Source organism: Emys orbicularis, chromosome 8 (assembly GCF_028017835.1).
Source record: "Emys orbicularis isolate rEmyOrb1 chromosome 8, rEmyOrb1.hap1, whole genome shotgun sequence".
Taxonomy (NCBI): Eukaryota; Metazoa; Chordata; order Testudines; family Emydidae; genus Emys; species Emys orbicularis.
In genome coordinates, this window is record NC_088690.1 from 78,310,134 (window position 1) to 78,324,577 (window position 14,444).

Genomic DNA, 14,444 nt, shown 5'->3' on the forward strand with positions numbered 1-14,444 from the left:
AGAGCACCAGCCAGTGTGGCTGGCCCCGGGGCTTCCCCAGCTGCTGGGGTGATCCTGAGGTCAGCCGCACCAGTGCTTCAAAATTCACAGAGGTCACAGTGTGACGTTATTGACATGAACTGTGACCGTATACATCATTGTTGCAACAAAGGTCCTATAGTTGCACCAAATCTTGTAAAAAGGAGGTCAAGTAAGGTGTCTACGGAAAGGTTGTAATTTGCTAGTTATGATTATGCTGTCTGTATGTGTGTATCATTTTTGTATTTGAAATTATGAATATTGGCTATGTACTTGTATCTCAATGTGTTTGATTCTAAGTAGCATCAGTGAAGCATTTGGTCAGCTTCTTGAGAAAGGACTATTCTCAGTAAGTGCCCAATCAAGAAACACTTAACTGACAATGGACTTTGGGAGACCCCAATCCACATCTGAGCTTTCCTGGGAACGTTCAAACTAACATGTAAACAATGGGGTGGCCTGCAAAAAGCTGAATCAGTCATGGACATGTGACTTGCCCAGGTGGCTACAAACTCCATCTTGTTGCTGTGATTTTGCACAGAACAAAGGGGTTTCCGCCCACAAAAGAGAGAATATAAAAGGCCCTGGAAGCCCCTCCATTTTGTCTTCAGCTGGCTCAAGAAATGGCCTCTCCACCCCAAGAGATGCCTGAAAGAAACTATGGGGGTGTGAGTGATGGCTGGACCCAGGCCATAAACCACAATGTTGGCCTGAAAAGGATTAGGCCCAGACTAGGAAGGACTCTAGTCTGTGAAAGAAGCTTATTGGACATCTCTGAGGGTGAGATTTGCCTGTATTCAGTTTCCTACTGAATTAGGCTTAGACTTGAGTGATTTGTTTTATTTTGCTTGGTAACTTACTTTGTTCTGTCTGTTATTACTTGGAACCACTTAAATCCTACTTTTTATACTTAATAAAATCACTTTTGCTTATTAATTAAGCCAGGGTAAGTAAGTAATGCCTGGGGGAGCAAACAGCTGTGCATCTCTCTATCAGTGTTATAGAGGGCAGACAATTTATGAGTTTACCCTGTATAAGCTCTATACAAAGTAAAATGGATTAATTTGGGGTTTAGGCTCCCAGAAGGACTGAATACTGGGTGCTGGGAAAGTCCCTGTTAACTGAGAATCCCTGGGCTAAGTGAATCTTAATTTCTGTGAACTGCAGGGGGGCGTGGCCCAACCTCTTGGTCTGTGCTGTAGCCGACTGGTGTGTCTAGCTCAGCAAGATGGGAGTGGAGGGAAGCCTTCTCTGGCAGAGGGGTTTGTTCTCAGTGGGATCCCAGCACATCTAGTGACAGTCTTGAGGGAGTTTCTGTGACCAAACCCATCACACACGGAAAGCGTGACTTCCATGACCTCCGTGAATGATTTACAGCCTTAATCATTTGCAAAGGCAGTTCTGGGGAACTAGCTTGCTCCTCTCGCTGCGTCCCTGCTAGTGTGTGCTTGTTTGTTTGTTTGTTTGGATAGCTTTAAAGTGGGCCATTGAAATGTAATGAACTGGAAAGCACACGCCAGCCACACCAAAAGAACCATGCAGCCCCTGTATGGCGCGCTCCTGCTGCAGCCTTGCCAAGGGCACAGAGACCAGGGGCCTTGCACATGCCAACAGATGGGGCAGTTCTTAAAGCAATGGCAGAGAACAACACACTGGGATCTGGGGATGCCCCAGGCGTGGAGACTCCCAGGCACTTTAGCAAACTCAGATGGAAACAAGGCAATGGGTCAAACTGGACCATGGAGTCAGCAGGGGTGACACCATTGACTTCACTCAGAACTTCGCCTGTTTTCACCAGGATTCAGGTTGGCCCATCACACCTATAAACTTCAAGAAGGACCATTTGGATCCCGAGCCAGAGAGCAGAACCCTCAAAGTCTGGGGTGGTGGGATGCAGGGGTTTGGCACAGTGGTGGTCCAGGTGTGCATGGCAAATCTGGATTCAGATTCCGGCCTCTGTCCCAACTCCACTGCAAGCCTTAGAGAGAGTTTGCAACCCGGGGGTTGGTTCTAGCCCCTCCCTAATATGAAACCCAGGAGCTGGTGGAGTGAAAGAAACCCACCTCCCCGAAACAAGCCATCTCCTAAGGAAACAACTGGCCTTCAGCCTTGCCCTGAAAGATACCATGATGCGTATGTTGAGGTGGGGAAGACCCTGACTCCCATCCACTATGTATAATTTTGGGAAGCCAGGCCCAGAGGTGGATTAAGGTTTCGTGGGGCCCTGAGCCAGAGCAATTGGGGGGCCTCCTTCCCAGCCCTTCCGCCTGTGGTTCCACCCCCATTCCACCCCTTCCACTTACAGGCCTGCCCAAAGCCCCACACCATTCTGCCCTTTCCCCGGCCCACCCCTGTTCCACCCACAGTCCCACCCCATTCTGCCTCCCCCCCAAGACTGGAGAAGCTCTGTCCCCCCCGCCAAGGCCCCGGGGCCGCAGAGGGGTGTGAGAGCTCCCCAGCCCTGAAGTCACAGCAGGGAGCCAGCCAGAGGTCCTCCAGTCCTGGGGCCGCAGCCAGGGTCTGGGTGCTGGGGCTTCCCACACCACCCAGCTCTTCTGCCGGGGATGGAGTCAGGGCACTGGGGCTTCACCCGCCCACCTGCCTGGTGCTGCTGCTAGGAAGTGGGGTGAGGGCGCAGTGATTTCCTCCGCCTCAGCACTTGTCTCCAGAGGGCAGGGTGCCAATTTTTCTGAGGAGACCCACAATTGGCCGGGGCCCCTGGGCATGGGCTCCATGGGCCCATTGGCTAATCCACCACTGCAGCCAGCCACGCCCATTTCACTCACTGTGACGAGGCAGAGGGCAGCAGAGCTGCCCGGCTAGATGCTGCTGGAACGCTGCCACCCTTGATGGGAGCTTCCGGCTTCAACTCCATCCCCGCTCCCCAGCTGCTGCCACAAACCAGCCTTGGGCTCTGTAATGCAGGGGCCTTGCCACCAGCCAGCATAACTGTGGCAGAGACCCCAAGGGGCACAGGAGTGTTCCCCACCCCATGGCTGGGGAAAACACCCCTCCATGCTGGTCCTGAGCTCTGTCAAAACACTGACAGTACCTCCCGGCAGGGAGGAGAGCCGGGGAGGTCTCGGAGACTGGGATGCTGGTGGTAGGGGGCGGACAGTGCCAAAGGGCCACCAGGGAGCAGTAGGCAGAGCCCTGTAGGAGAAGGCACCTGCTTAGATGAGCATGAAGCTATGCTGGGGCAAGCTTCCGCTCTGGCAGAGCATACGGAGTCGGCTCAGGTGACACCTTCCCTCACAGCAGAGCTACTGAGGGGCACAGGAGCGGAGCTCAGCTGTCAGCCCGAGGGGAGCTGGGCTGCATGGCCTGCAAAGCAGTGAGAGCTGCAGGGAGTAGCTCCCCTGCATGCTGTAGTCCTGAAGTCCATGTGATCTCCATGGCGATCTCCTGCCCAGACCCTGAACTCCCAAGGTCCAGGAGCTTCGCATCTGGGCATGCCTCAGTCCTCAGAGATCCTCAGCCTAGGCCAGGGGTGGGCAAACTTTTTGGCCAGAGGGCCACATTTGGGTGGGGAAATTGCATGCAGGGCCATGAATGTAGGGCTGGGGCAGGGGGTTGCGGTGTGGGAGGGAGTGCGGGGTGTGGGAGCGGGTGCGGTGTGCAGGAAGGGGCTCAGGGCAGGGGGTTGGGGTGCAGGAGGGGTGCGGGGTGCAGCAGGGGGCTCAGGGAAGAGGGGGTGCAGGAGGGTTTCGGGGTGCGGGTTCCGGCCCGGCGCTGCTTACCTTGAGTGGCTCTGGGGTGGCAGCGGCGTGCTGCAGGGCTAAGGCAGGCTCCCTGGAAGCGGACAGCACCAAGTCCCTGCATCCGAGCCCCGCATCCGAGCCCTGGTCCATCTAGCCCAGAGTCCTGTCTCTGACAATGTCTAGTGTTACCTAGCATAGGTGCCGACTTCTTCTCCCGCCAGTGGGTGCTCAAGCCCCCCTCTGCCCCTGGCCCTGCCCCGACTCCACCCCTTCCATGAGGCCCCGCCCTGCCCCGCCCCCTCCCACCTCTGCTCCACCCCCATTCCAACCCCTTCCCCATAGTCCCCACCCCAACTACGCCCCCTCCCTGCCCCTATTCTGACTCCTTCCCCAAATCCCCGCCCCGGCCCCACCTCTTTCCCCCCTCCTCCCCTAAGCACGCCACGTTCCCACTCCTCCCCCTCCCTCACGGAGATTGCTACACCACCAAACAGCTGTTTGGCAGTGGCTAGGCGGGGAGCGCTGGGAGGTAGGTGGAGGAGTGGGGATGCAGCATGCTCATGGGGGGAGGAGGAGGTGGAGTGGAGGGGAGGGGAGCTTGGCTGCCAGTGGGTGCAGAGCACCCACTAATTTTTCCCTGTGGGTGCTCCAGCCCTGGAGCACCCACGGAGTCGGCGCCTATGTTACCTAGCAGCTCTGTGGTTTTGGGGAACCAGTGCGCAGTACCCAGCCTGTCTGACTCACAAAAGATCTCCCCCCCCCCCACGCCCCACCCCACCCCACCCCGCCTCGCCTCGCCTCTGCTTGAACCAAAACTGCATCAGAAGAAAGACTTACAAAAAGCAATGAAAAGGCAGTGGGAGACACACCTACACCCTTTGGATAAGGATGACAGAATTAAGGAAACTCCCCCAGCCTTGTTTGCATCAAAGATGGGACAAGGAGGCATCTCCATTAGCATACAGAATGGAGAACAGAGATTCCAAGGCAAGAACCGCACGGAACTCTGGGACCAGAAAAGCAGGAAAGCACTGCATGATGGGGGATCTCTGCTCCAGATGTTAATGAACCCATGCCTGCACACACCCAGCTCAGTAGTTATCAGACCAATTCTAGTAATAAATCCTTTATTGGTATCCAAAATAGTGAAGCTCCCTAATACACTGTGAGCTCCCTCCAAGGAACACCGCCCAAAGCCAGGAATAATCAGCTCCCATTGTCTAGCCTGAACAAAACAACTTTGGTATTCTCCCTTGTTTACACATAAACAAATCAAGTGTTCTCCCTTGAACCATTGTTGTTCCTCTACAAAAACTCCTATCCATGCTCAAGTAAGTGTTCTGATGCCTGGATCCAAAATCTGCATTGGTTCCATTGGGACTTCATCTTCTCCTGACTGATCGTGGTGGGGGCTCTGCCTGTCTCCAGCACTCCAGACCCTCAGCTACCACCACCACCTGGGACCCCAGATCGATTCAAGCTTCATGGAGTGGTGAGAACCCAGTTCTCTCTCTCTCTCTCTCTCTCGGTATAGCCTTCTAACCCTGACTTGTGTGATCAGTTATAGTTTTGTAAACCTGACTTTTATAATCAAATTTAGATTTAATATTATAACTGGGGTTTTTTGTTTGGCTCCCCTATGGTTATTATCTGGCAATACATAACGTTCATGATTAAGCTGGTTGCTTCTTTCTCTCTCTCTCTCTCTCTCTTTCTTTTTCTCCCCCTCGTGGTGGTTTTTTTGGTTTCCTCATTCACTCTGCAGCAATGTTCTTAGTTCCTAAGCTAAAAGATCCCTGCAGCGCCCAAAAATCCTGTGGGGTTTGCTCATCAAGTGGGTTACTACCAGAACAATTGTGATGTGAAAGTGGGGATAGAGACTTGCTGAACCAGGGACATATGAAGGTGGCAGCTTGGAAGTGCTGCTCGACCCAATCTGCTGAGTCCAGGGACATATAAGGGGTCAGCTTGGGAGCAGGGGCAGCTCTAGCTTTTTTGCCGCCCCAAGCACGGCAGGCAGGCTGCCTTCAGCGGCATGCCTGCGGGAGATCCGCCGGTCCCGCGGATTCAGCATACCCGCCGCCGAATTGCCACCAAATTCGCAGGACCGGCGGACCTCCCGCAGGCATGCCGCCGAAGGCTGCCTGACTGCCGCCCTCACAGCGACTGGCAGGGCACCCCCCGCGGCTTGCCGCCCCAGGCACACGCTTGGAGCGCTGGTGCCTGGAGCCGCCGCTGCTTGGGAGTGCTGATTAACCTGGTCCTCTCAGATGCGCTCTGTTAATGTGTGTGTGTGTGTTCATCTGAATCTGGGGCTGGAAGAACCTAGCCCTCGGGAACCTAGGTCCTGCAGGATAGCTCCATTGGGAGGGAACTTGCAGCAGGGAGAAGTAGAGCTCCGTATGAGAACATAAGTGACACAAACAGTATATTGATAGAAGTACAGAACACTCTCCCCCAGAAGAGTAGCCCTAATAAATGAGCATACCCCAAAGTAACGGGCAAAGCTGGTAAAACTAGTACCAACTGTTTCAGAGGAAGGTATAACCCCCCCCTCCCCCCCCCACACACACACACAAACAGCAGACAGGATAATCTGCCTTCCAGGAAGGCCTCAGCCTAATCTCTAGGGGTTAGAGATTGAATTTAATACCCAAATGACACCAGTGTCTGCACTGAGTTCAGTGTTCCATTCACATTTAACTCTGCACCAACCCTCTAGGTTGGTACTTGCCTGAAGCTGCCCTAGCTGTGCACAGCTGGTGACCTTGCTGCAGAGTTTAGACTCAGCAGGCTGCAGGGCTCACGCTGGCCTTGCTGAGCACTAAATCGCTGCTAATATTCACTCTGTAGCTCATAGGGACCGACTCCATGGGTGCTCTGGGGCTGAAGCACCCATGGGAAAAAAATGGTGGGTGCTGAGCACCCACTGGCAGTCCCCCTACCAGAACCTCCCCTTCACCCCCAGCGCCTCCTGCCCATGAGCGGGCCCCACAGATCAGCACCTCCCCCTCCCTCACAGCACCTACCGCCTGCTGCGGATCAGCTGTTTCACGGTGTCAGGAGACCCTGGGTGGGGACGGGAGAGGAGCAAGGGTGCAGTGTGCTCGGGCGCGGGGCGGGAAAAGGCGGGGCGCAGCGGGGGTGGGAAGAAGCAGGGTGGGGGTGGAGCCTTGGAGGGGAAGGGGTGGAATGGGGGCAGGGCCGGGGGGGAGCCCCCCCAGTAGATTAGAAACTCAGCGCCTATGCTGTAGCTTCCAAATGCTTCCCAGATATGAACCAGCTGGATCCCCATAGCACCCATGAGCTAGTGCAGTACTGAGCCAGATCTGCTGCTGCCAGGGCCCTGAGTCAGCAAAGCACTTCCCTTGAAAAGCAGGTGCTCAAGTGCCATTGAAGTCAAAGAGGCTTAAGCCCATACATAAGTGCTTTGCCAAACAGGGACCTAAATCTGTGCATGGTGGGGTGGTCCCTTCCACGCAGAAGGGGTGCTCAGCCCCATGCTCCCAAGGATCCTCTCCATGCAGCGTGGGGACAGGGGTGGCTAGACTGGGGTTAGGAGAATGCAAACCATCCCCCACATCTTATCCAACCTCAGGACGTTCATTGTGTAGCTCTTTCCCTCCCCCTGGCTCTGCTCCATTCAGAGGGAATCCATCCCAGTTAGCACACTCCACTGGGCCCACCCTGACAAGGGGTGGGAGTAGGGGCACAGGCAGCCAGGGTGCTGTAGAGGCACAGGCCCTCTTCAGGGATACAGAGCTTGGTAAACTGGGCATAAGCAAACTGTGTGTTTTAATATGGCTAAATGTCAACGTATACATCTAGGACCAAAGAATGCAGGCCATACTCACAGGCCGGGGGACTCTATCTTGGGAAGCAGGGACTCTGAAAAGCATTTAGGCATCCTGGTGGATAATCAGGTGAACATGAGCTCCTAGTGCTACGCTGTGGCCAAAAGGGCTAATGTGATCCTGAGATGGATAAGCAAGGGAATCTCGAGTGGGAGCAGAGAGGTTATTTTACCTCAGTATTTGGCACTGCTGGAAGCCCGTGTCCAGTTCTGGTGCCCACAGTTCAAGTAGGATGTTGATAAATTGTAGAGGGTTCAGAGAAGAGCCATGAGAATGATTATGGATTAGATAACATGCCTTATAGCGACGGACTCAAGGAGCTCAATCTAGTTAGCTTGACAAAGAGAAGGTGAAGGAGTAACTTGATTACAGTTTATAATCCTCAGGTGGGGGATCGTTGTGGAGACTTCCGCCTCAAAACCTCTCCTACAATAGCCTTTACCCCAGCAGGGGGTGCTCACACCCATTATGGACACTTTTCCCATACACAGTCACCCTCTGAGATAGGCAGCAGAAGTAAATTACTCAAGGCTAGCATCAGAGACAGGATTAGAACACAGGACCTCCAGGCTGTTAGCCTTGTGCTTAGCCCACTAGGTCACACCACCAAAGCACTGGTGTTGTTGCTACACAAATACTGTAAATACCATAAAGAAGCTATGTAAGTGCAAAGCAAACTGGGCCCGCTGTATACATTTTATTGCTGTTCACCTGCAGTCTGAGAAAAGAGTTCCCTGACAAAAATGTTGCCAAGGTTTCCTTTGCATTCAGTAAACTATGTCTCATATCCTTTTAAACCATAATGGGCGAAAACAGAGTTCCATGGCGTGGGCTCTCCTGTGGATTCAGTCTGTTTCCTTCTATTATTTAACAGGAAGTTCCGAAAGAATCAATCCAGGCCAGCAAATTTCTCCTCGCCCCTCTTTCGCTCAGAGTATGGATAGAGCAGGCTGTGCAGGCACAAGTTACCGAGATGATGCTGGCCCTGAATGTCCATCTGCTCTTGTGGGTATTTGGCTGCGTTCATTTTATAGGTAAGGCAATTAAATCACACTGCAGAGGGGAGGAGCAGATTTTAGAAAGAGTTTGGCTCCCATTTAGGGACCTACAAGAAGTATCTGGTTTTTCAAACTTTCCCAGTCCCCAGCAGGTCCAATTGAAAATCTCAGAATCTGTTTAAGTGCTTATATTGGGAGATCAGCTCTTTAGAAAATCTGGCCACATTAGCATTTCTAAAGTTTACTTCAGAGGGATCACACTGGCATAAAAGAACGCCTATCTTGTGATAACATAGGGACATTGAGGTGGTTTTTAGTATTTAATACACCACTTTGGTATAGAAATAGAGTTGCTAGAACTACTGCATTTTGAAATGTGCAAGATATTATTGTCCTGTAAAGTATTTTGCTTCTTCTTCTTGATTGATTGATTGTTCATTTCTTGTAGCTGTAAATACAAATAATGTAGTGCTGTGGACAAGACACTGAAATAAGAACATGAATTACCATCCTTATCCAACTGAAGTTCTGGCAGCAGACAGAGATTATTTAATATTCCGGCTTTTAACTGTTTGTTAACACATGATGTTTGGATGCGGGGCAGAGCAAGTGTTAATCCAGAGCCAGCGATTAATGTTTTGAAGTATGGCCTGCTGCTTTTCCCTTTGTTGTAGACAAGCGGGGCGTGCATTCTATTGACAGAGTGCGGAGTAGCTGTGTTTGTTTCTGTATTTAACTGGAGGCAGTGGAAGGGACTGCAAAGTTACTTACTGCTGTTTCTATAACAGATAGCTGCTAAAAAACAACAACCCTCTTCCTGCATTTTTGGGATGAGAGGTTTTTATTTAATAACTAAACCATATGAAAAGTTGTCCATGAGGTAGAGGCATTGTGCTGTGATAATAGTAGGATTTACAGCATGTAGATCAGAAAGTAGAGAATAAACCTATGCATGTCACAGAGAATAATGCTATTGGCTCTTCAGTTGCTAGCTGTTCATTTATCATGTAATTCTCAGGAGCAAGAGCATATGTCTTTGAAATTATATCCAAATGATGACTGGACCAAATTCATCCCGGATGTAACACCCCTGGCTTCAGGGGAAGAAGGGATTTTGCCCAGTAATTAGATAAATGATTTTAACAGAATTGGAGGGGTTCCTTAGTATGCTATTAAGCTTTCTAGCAGTTATGGACAGTTGGCCTCTCAGCAACAATGCTGATTATTCCACAGAAACCTCTCCTGTGGCTTGACAGACCTGCTATGTCACCCAGCTCTCCAGCTACCTTTTGGATCAGTATTTAAGTATTGAGTATTTAAACTCAAATCCACCTGCCTGTTTACCAGGGCTGGCCCACAACATTTTGGCACCATGGCCCTTTGCTTGGGCCAAAACTCTGAAAGGTCTCAATTCTGCCTTCTTCCTGTTCTACTCCTCTCATTATACTGCTCTGCTACCTACCCCAATAAAGGAGAACTAGCAACTTAAAATGCCTTGTTCAAAAATTTTAAGTAACACTTAACTTTCAAATGCCTGAACAACAAATGTAACTTTTCTTGTCTGCATAGTAAACACTGGCATTTTTATCTGTTTGAATAATCAAAGTGGTGCTTTCCCTGCCTTCTTGGTTGAAAAGATTTGAACTGTTTCCTGAAGGTCCACAGTCTGGGCCAGCTCATGCTCTATTGAGATGGTTGCAAGGCCAACCAGCCTCTCCTGTGTCATTGTGGAGCGTAGATGTGTTTTTATTAACTTCAGCTTGGAGAAGCTGTGTTCTCCACTGGCAACTATTACAGGAAGTGTTAGAAGTATGCGAAGAGCAACAAAAGCATTTGGAAAGAGGGTGGTCATCTTATTTGTGCACATATATTCCAGAACAGCCTTTGGAGTTGATCCTGCTGAAATGTATCTTGAAAGGGCTTTCAGTTCATCATCTAAATCACTCGCATCAATATCGCGCATGTCATCATGTGTCAACACTGTCTCTAGTGCCCTGCATTGCTGATGTAGATCTTCTTCAGGTATAGTGAGGAGTTTTGGAATATCATACAACATCCCAAATATACTGCTGTGTTCCTTGAGCTGCATGAAACGTTCTTCAATTGACTGTATTGCACAATCTAGCACCTGGTTAAAGAATTCAACTTTGAATTGTTTGAGGTCTCTTATGGGATTATCCCGTGTCTCGTAATCAAAATGTCGTCTTCTTCGGTGACTCTTGTATTCTTGAATGGGTAGGAAAATAGCTTCAGTGTGAAGTTCCTCTCTCAACTTCTGTGCACTCTTCAGAATGTTTTGAAATCCCTCATCTGACCGGTAAGACTGTAGATATGACTTTGCTTTGTCCAGTTGTTCCATTGCTCCAGATATATCAAGGTCAACACCTTGGAGTCTCTTGCTTACAACATTTATTTCAAACAGTATGTCATGGCACAACACTAAGCCACACAGAAATTTGAAGTTATGTATGTTTCTGGTGATTCCATTTCCCTCTGCCACTGTTCTCCCATGAACAGTTCCTGTCATAGCATTATCCTCCATAATGGCAACTATGGCATCATCTATCTTCCCAATTTGGTGTTTGATAGGCTCTATCACCTCTACTCGACTTTCCCATCATGTGGCACTCAGTGGTTTCAGTGTCAGAGAGGATGTTCCCAGATGTTGCTTCAAAATTTGCCATCGATGAGTTGATGCAGAGAAAAATACATAGATGTTTTGAATTACATTAAAAAATTCAGCAGTCTCACTAGAAGCTGATGCTGCATCACTGACCACCAAGTTCAATGAATGAGAACTGCATGGGACAAAAAAAGCTCGAGGGTTTAACTCTCAGATCCATGTCTGCACTCCTCTGTTCTTTCCTTTCATGTTGGCACCATTATCGTAGCCCTGACCTCTCCTGTCAGCTATCGCAATTCCCGTATCTTCCAGCTTTTTAAGAAGCACATTTGTCATACCAGCTCCTGTAGTATCATCAATGTCAATAAATTCTAGAAAATGCTCTCCGACAGTCACCATTGCAGGGACATTTTCACTAGGTTCTGTTGTTGTTACAAAACGCACCATTAAAGTAATTTGTTCCATATGGCTGATGTCAGGTGTGCAGTCCAGAATAACAGAGATAATATCTTGCTGACTTCAGATCTGCCACAATCTTCTGTTTGACTTTTGTTGCCAGTAACTGTATGATCTCATTTTGAATTGTTTTTCCAATTTAGTAGTGTGTGTACATTTCTTGGGTGGTGACTCTTCTTAGATGCTCCTGGAGTACAGCATCAAACTCAGCCATCAGCTCTACAATTTTAAGGAAGTTTCCATTGTTTGGCACATACAGCTGACCTGAGGTGCCACGCAATGCTAGGTTTTGGGTAGCAAGCATTCTCACAATGGCAATGAGCCTTTTCAGAACATTTTGCCAGTAAAGAGACTCTGATGCAATCTTCTCTTGATGCTGATCTTCTATGGTGGCCTTTAACCTTAGTCTCATCTCAAGCTCTTTCCACCTATGGAATGCTCTCTGGTGATTTGCTGCCTTCTCATGGCATGCCAGATTCCTAGCCAGATTTTTCCAGTCCTGTAGAACCCAATGTGGCTGGAACATTAGACTGGAAAAGTTTGCAACAAAAACAGTATGCAGAATTCTGGGTTTTTGAGTACATAAGCCATGGCCTCTCCACTTTGTCACCATTGGGGATTTCACGCCAGTAATGTGTTGGATGGAAACTTCTATTTTCATTGTCTTTGGGGAACATGAAGTTTTTCATTTGTTGTGGCCCATGCAGTACAAGGAAGTCCCTCAGGCTACTGCTCAAGTGGGTCCACAGTCCTGGATCATCTAGACTTAAGGAACTAAACTCAGCAGCAGCTGTTTCTTGCGCCTCCACCACACTCTTCTCTGATCTACACTTTTCTTCAGGAATGTGCATGGTTACATCCATTTGAGATGGAGATATGGATGCTGCAGTAGCTGCCAGGTCACCTGCACTCTGACTAACTGGAAGATCAGGCATCTCCTCACCACTCACATACTCAGTGGGGCCGGAAGGCTCACCGTGAACATTTGTGTCTATGTATCTCAGGAGAGCTCCTTCCTGCTTAGATAGAAAAGCTTCCTTTGCTTTCTTTCTTTTTCTGAATGCTGCCCCAGAGGGGCATTTTCTTTCACTCATGACTGCTTTTCTGTGACAGCTATAGTGGCTCTCAACACTCAATTGAAGGGGACAAATAAGCAGGCTGGTAGCAGGGCGTGAGTGAGGGAAGATATCAGAGTCTTAAGGGGCTCCTACTACTTCAGTTGACTGCCTGTTCTCCTCAAGTGGATTCAGAGAAGCAGCAGGAAACAGGAAGCTCCCTTAGAAGCTGGTGTTAATCAGCCCAGGCTCCTTGGGGTGCTAGAGAGATACATAAGAGGCTCCTCCTCCTCTCTCTCCCTGCAGCTCCTGCTGCTTTCTGCTATTCCCTCTCACCTTTTCTCCTGCCTGCCTGTTATGTCTCTTGTGCCCTCCTTCCTCCAGCACAGCACTCCACCATCTCTGTGCATCTAGAGCAGAGAGAATACATATGCACCAGCAGCAGACACAATTTTCTACACTCTGGGTCCTAGTGGCGCCCCCCCCCCCCCCCCCCACAGTCTGGCACCTGAGGCGGCCGCCTCAGTTTGCCTCATGGTAAGGCCAGCCCTACTGTTTACTTCTCTCCAGAAGGCCTGTACTCTTGGACTACCCCCACGGACTTATCCACCATTTCAACAGCTGTTGCTGGGAGGCAGTCTGGCCTAGTAGGCAGGACCCTCGATTAAGTCAGGACACCTGGGTTCTAGTCCTGTGACCTTAGGTAAATCTTGGTGCTGGTTTCCCTTTGTCTGTTTAACTAGTACGCTCATTTTAAGTTTGTAGGGTTTACTGTTGGATTCAGTTACGGCCTCTGGTCAGCAGCCAGCCATTTAATATGTTGGCATATTTTGTCTCACTCTGTTATTCTTCCACTGATATGGCAGTTCAGGACATAGCTCTTCCGGCTTGTCAGTTTTAATTTCAGAGCAAATTCATACAGATGTGTATGCTGCACTTTATTTCCATTCCCTCACAGCTGGTGAAAGGGTCTCTGTGTGACGGCCGTATGAGGCTTAGCGCAAATGGCAGAGGACTGAGAGCAGTGCTCTTTGTCATCAGATACGCATCAGCTTGCAGGGGGCAGCTCAGGTCTGCTTTTGAAATAAAGATACCACAGAAGAGCTGTATGGATGGGAATACCACGGGGAGAGAGACTGTGCTTAGCATGTCGCAAGAGTATATAACTAAAAAGTCCTGGGAGGAGGTGAAAAAAGATCAGGAAAATATTCCTAGCAGTGAAATTTATTAGATGGTGGCCTATGCTCCCGAGGAGAAATAGTGGCAACCCGGCTGGACAGTCTGGGGAACAATACGTTGCTGGCCAAGGGAGTAGTGCGGGGGGACAGGGGGGGTTAAAGCTAGTATTAGGCTATGTCTACACTACAAGCTAGGGGTGTGGTTCCCCTTCTCGTGTACATAGACATATTCGTGCTAGTTCTCATTGAGCTAGCATGGGTGTAAATAGCAGTGTAGCCTTGGTAGCATGGGTAGCGGCAGCGGAGGCACGGCTGAGCCATGCTAAGGAGGTACCCACCGGTTTTACCATATTTGTACTTGGCATGGCTCAGCTATGCTTCCGTTCCTGCCACCCCTGCTACCGCAGCTAGTAGGATTACCACGTGGCTGGTATTTGACCAGCCTGGCTGGGTTTTTTATGGATTTGCCAATTACCAGAAAAATAATTTAATCTGCCAGGTTTTCCTTTACGTGGGTCTAGAGATTTGCATTATTATCACAATGCACTGGGGTATCGAATG

The 14,444-nt window shown here is 49.8% G+C and overlaps 1 protein-coding gene across 1 annotated transcript in view; it reads left to right on the forward strand.

Moving 5' to 3' along the window:
• Positions 1–8,546: 8,546 nt before the first annotated feature.
• The window catches only part of ECSCR (endothelial cell surface expressed chemotaxis and apoptosis regulator), a 47,737-nt gene continuing 41,839 nt past the window's right edge, over positions 8,547–14,444 (forward strand). Inside the window, exon 1 of the mRNA XM_065409982.1 lies at positions 8,547–8,607. Within this exon, the coding sequence (XP_065266054.1) occupies positions 8,547–8,607 (61 nt within the window). The remainder of the gene's footprint in view (positions 8,608–14,444) is intronic.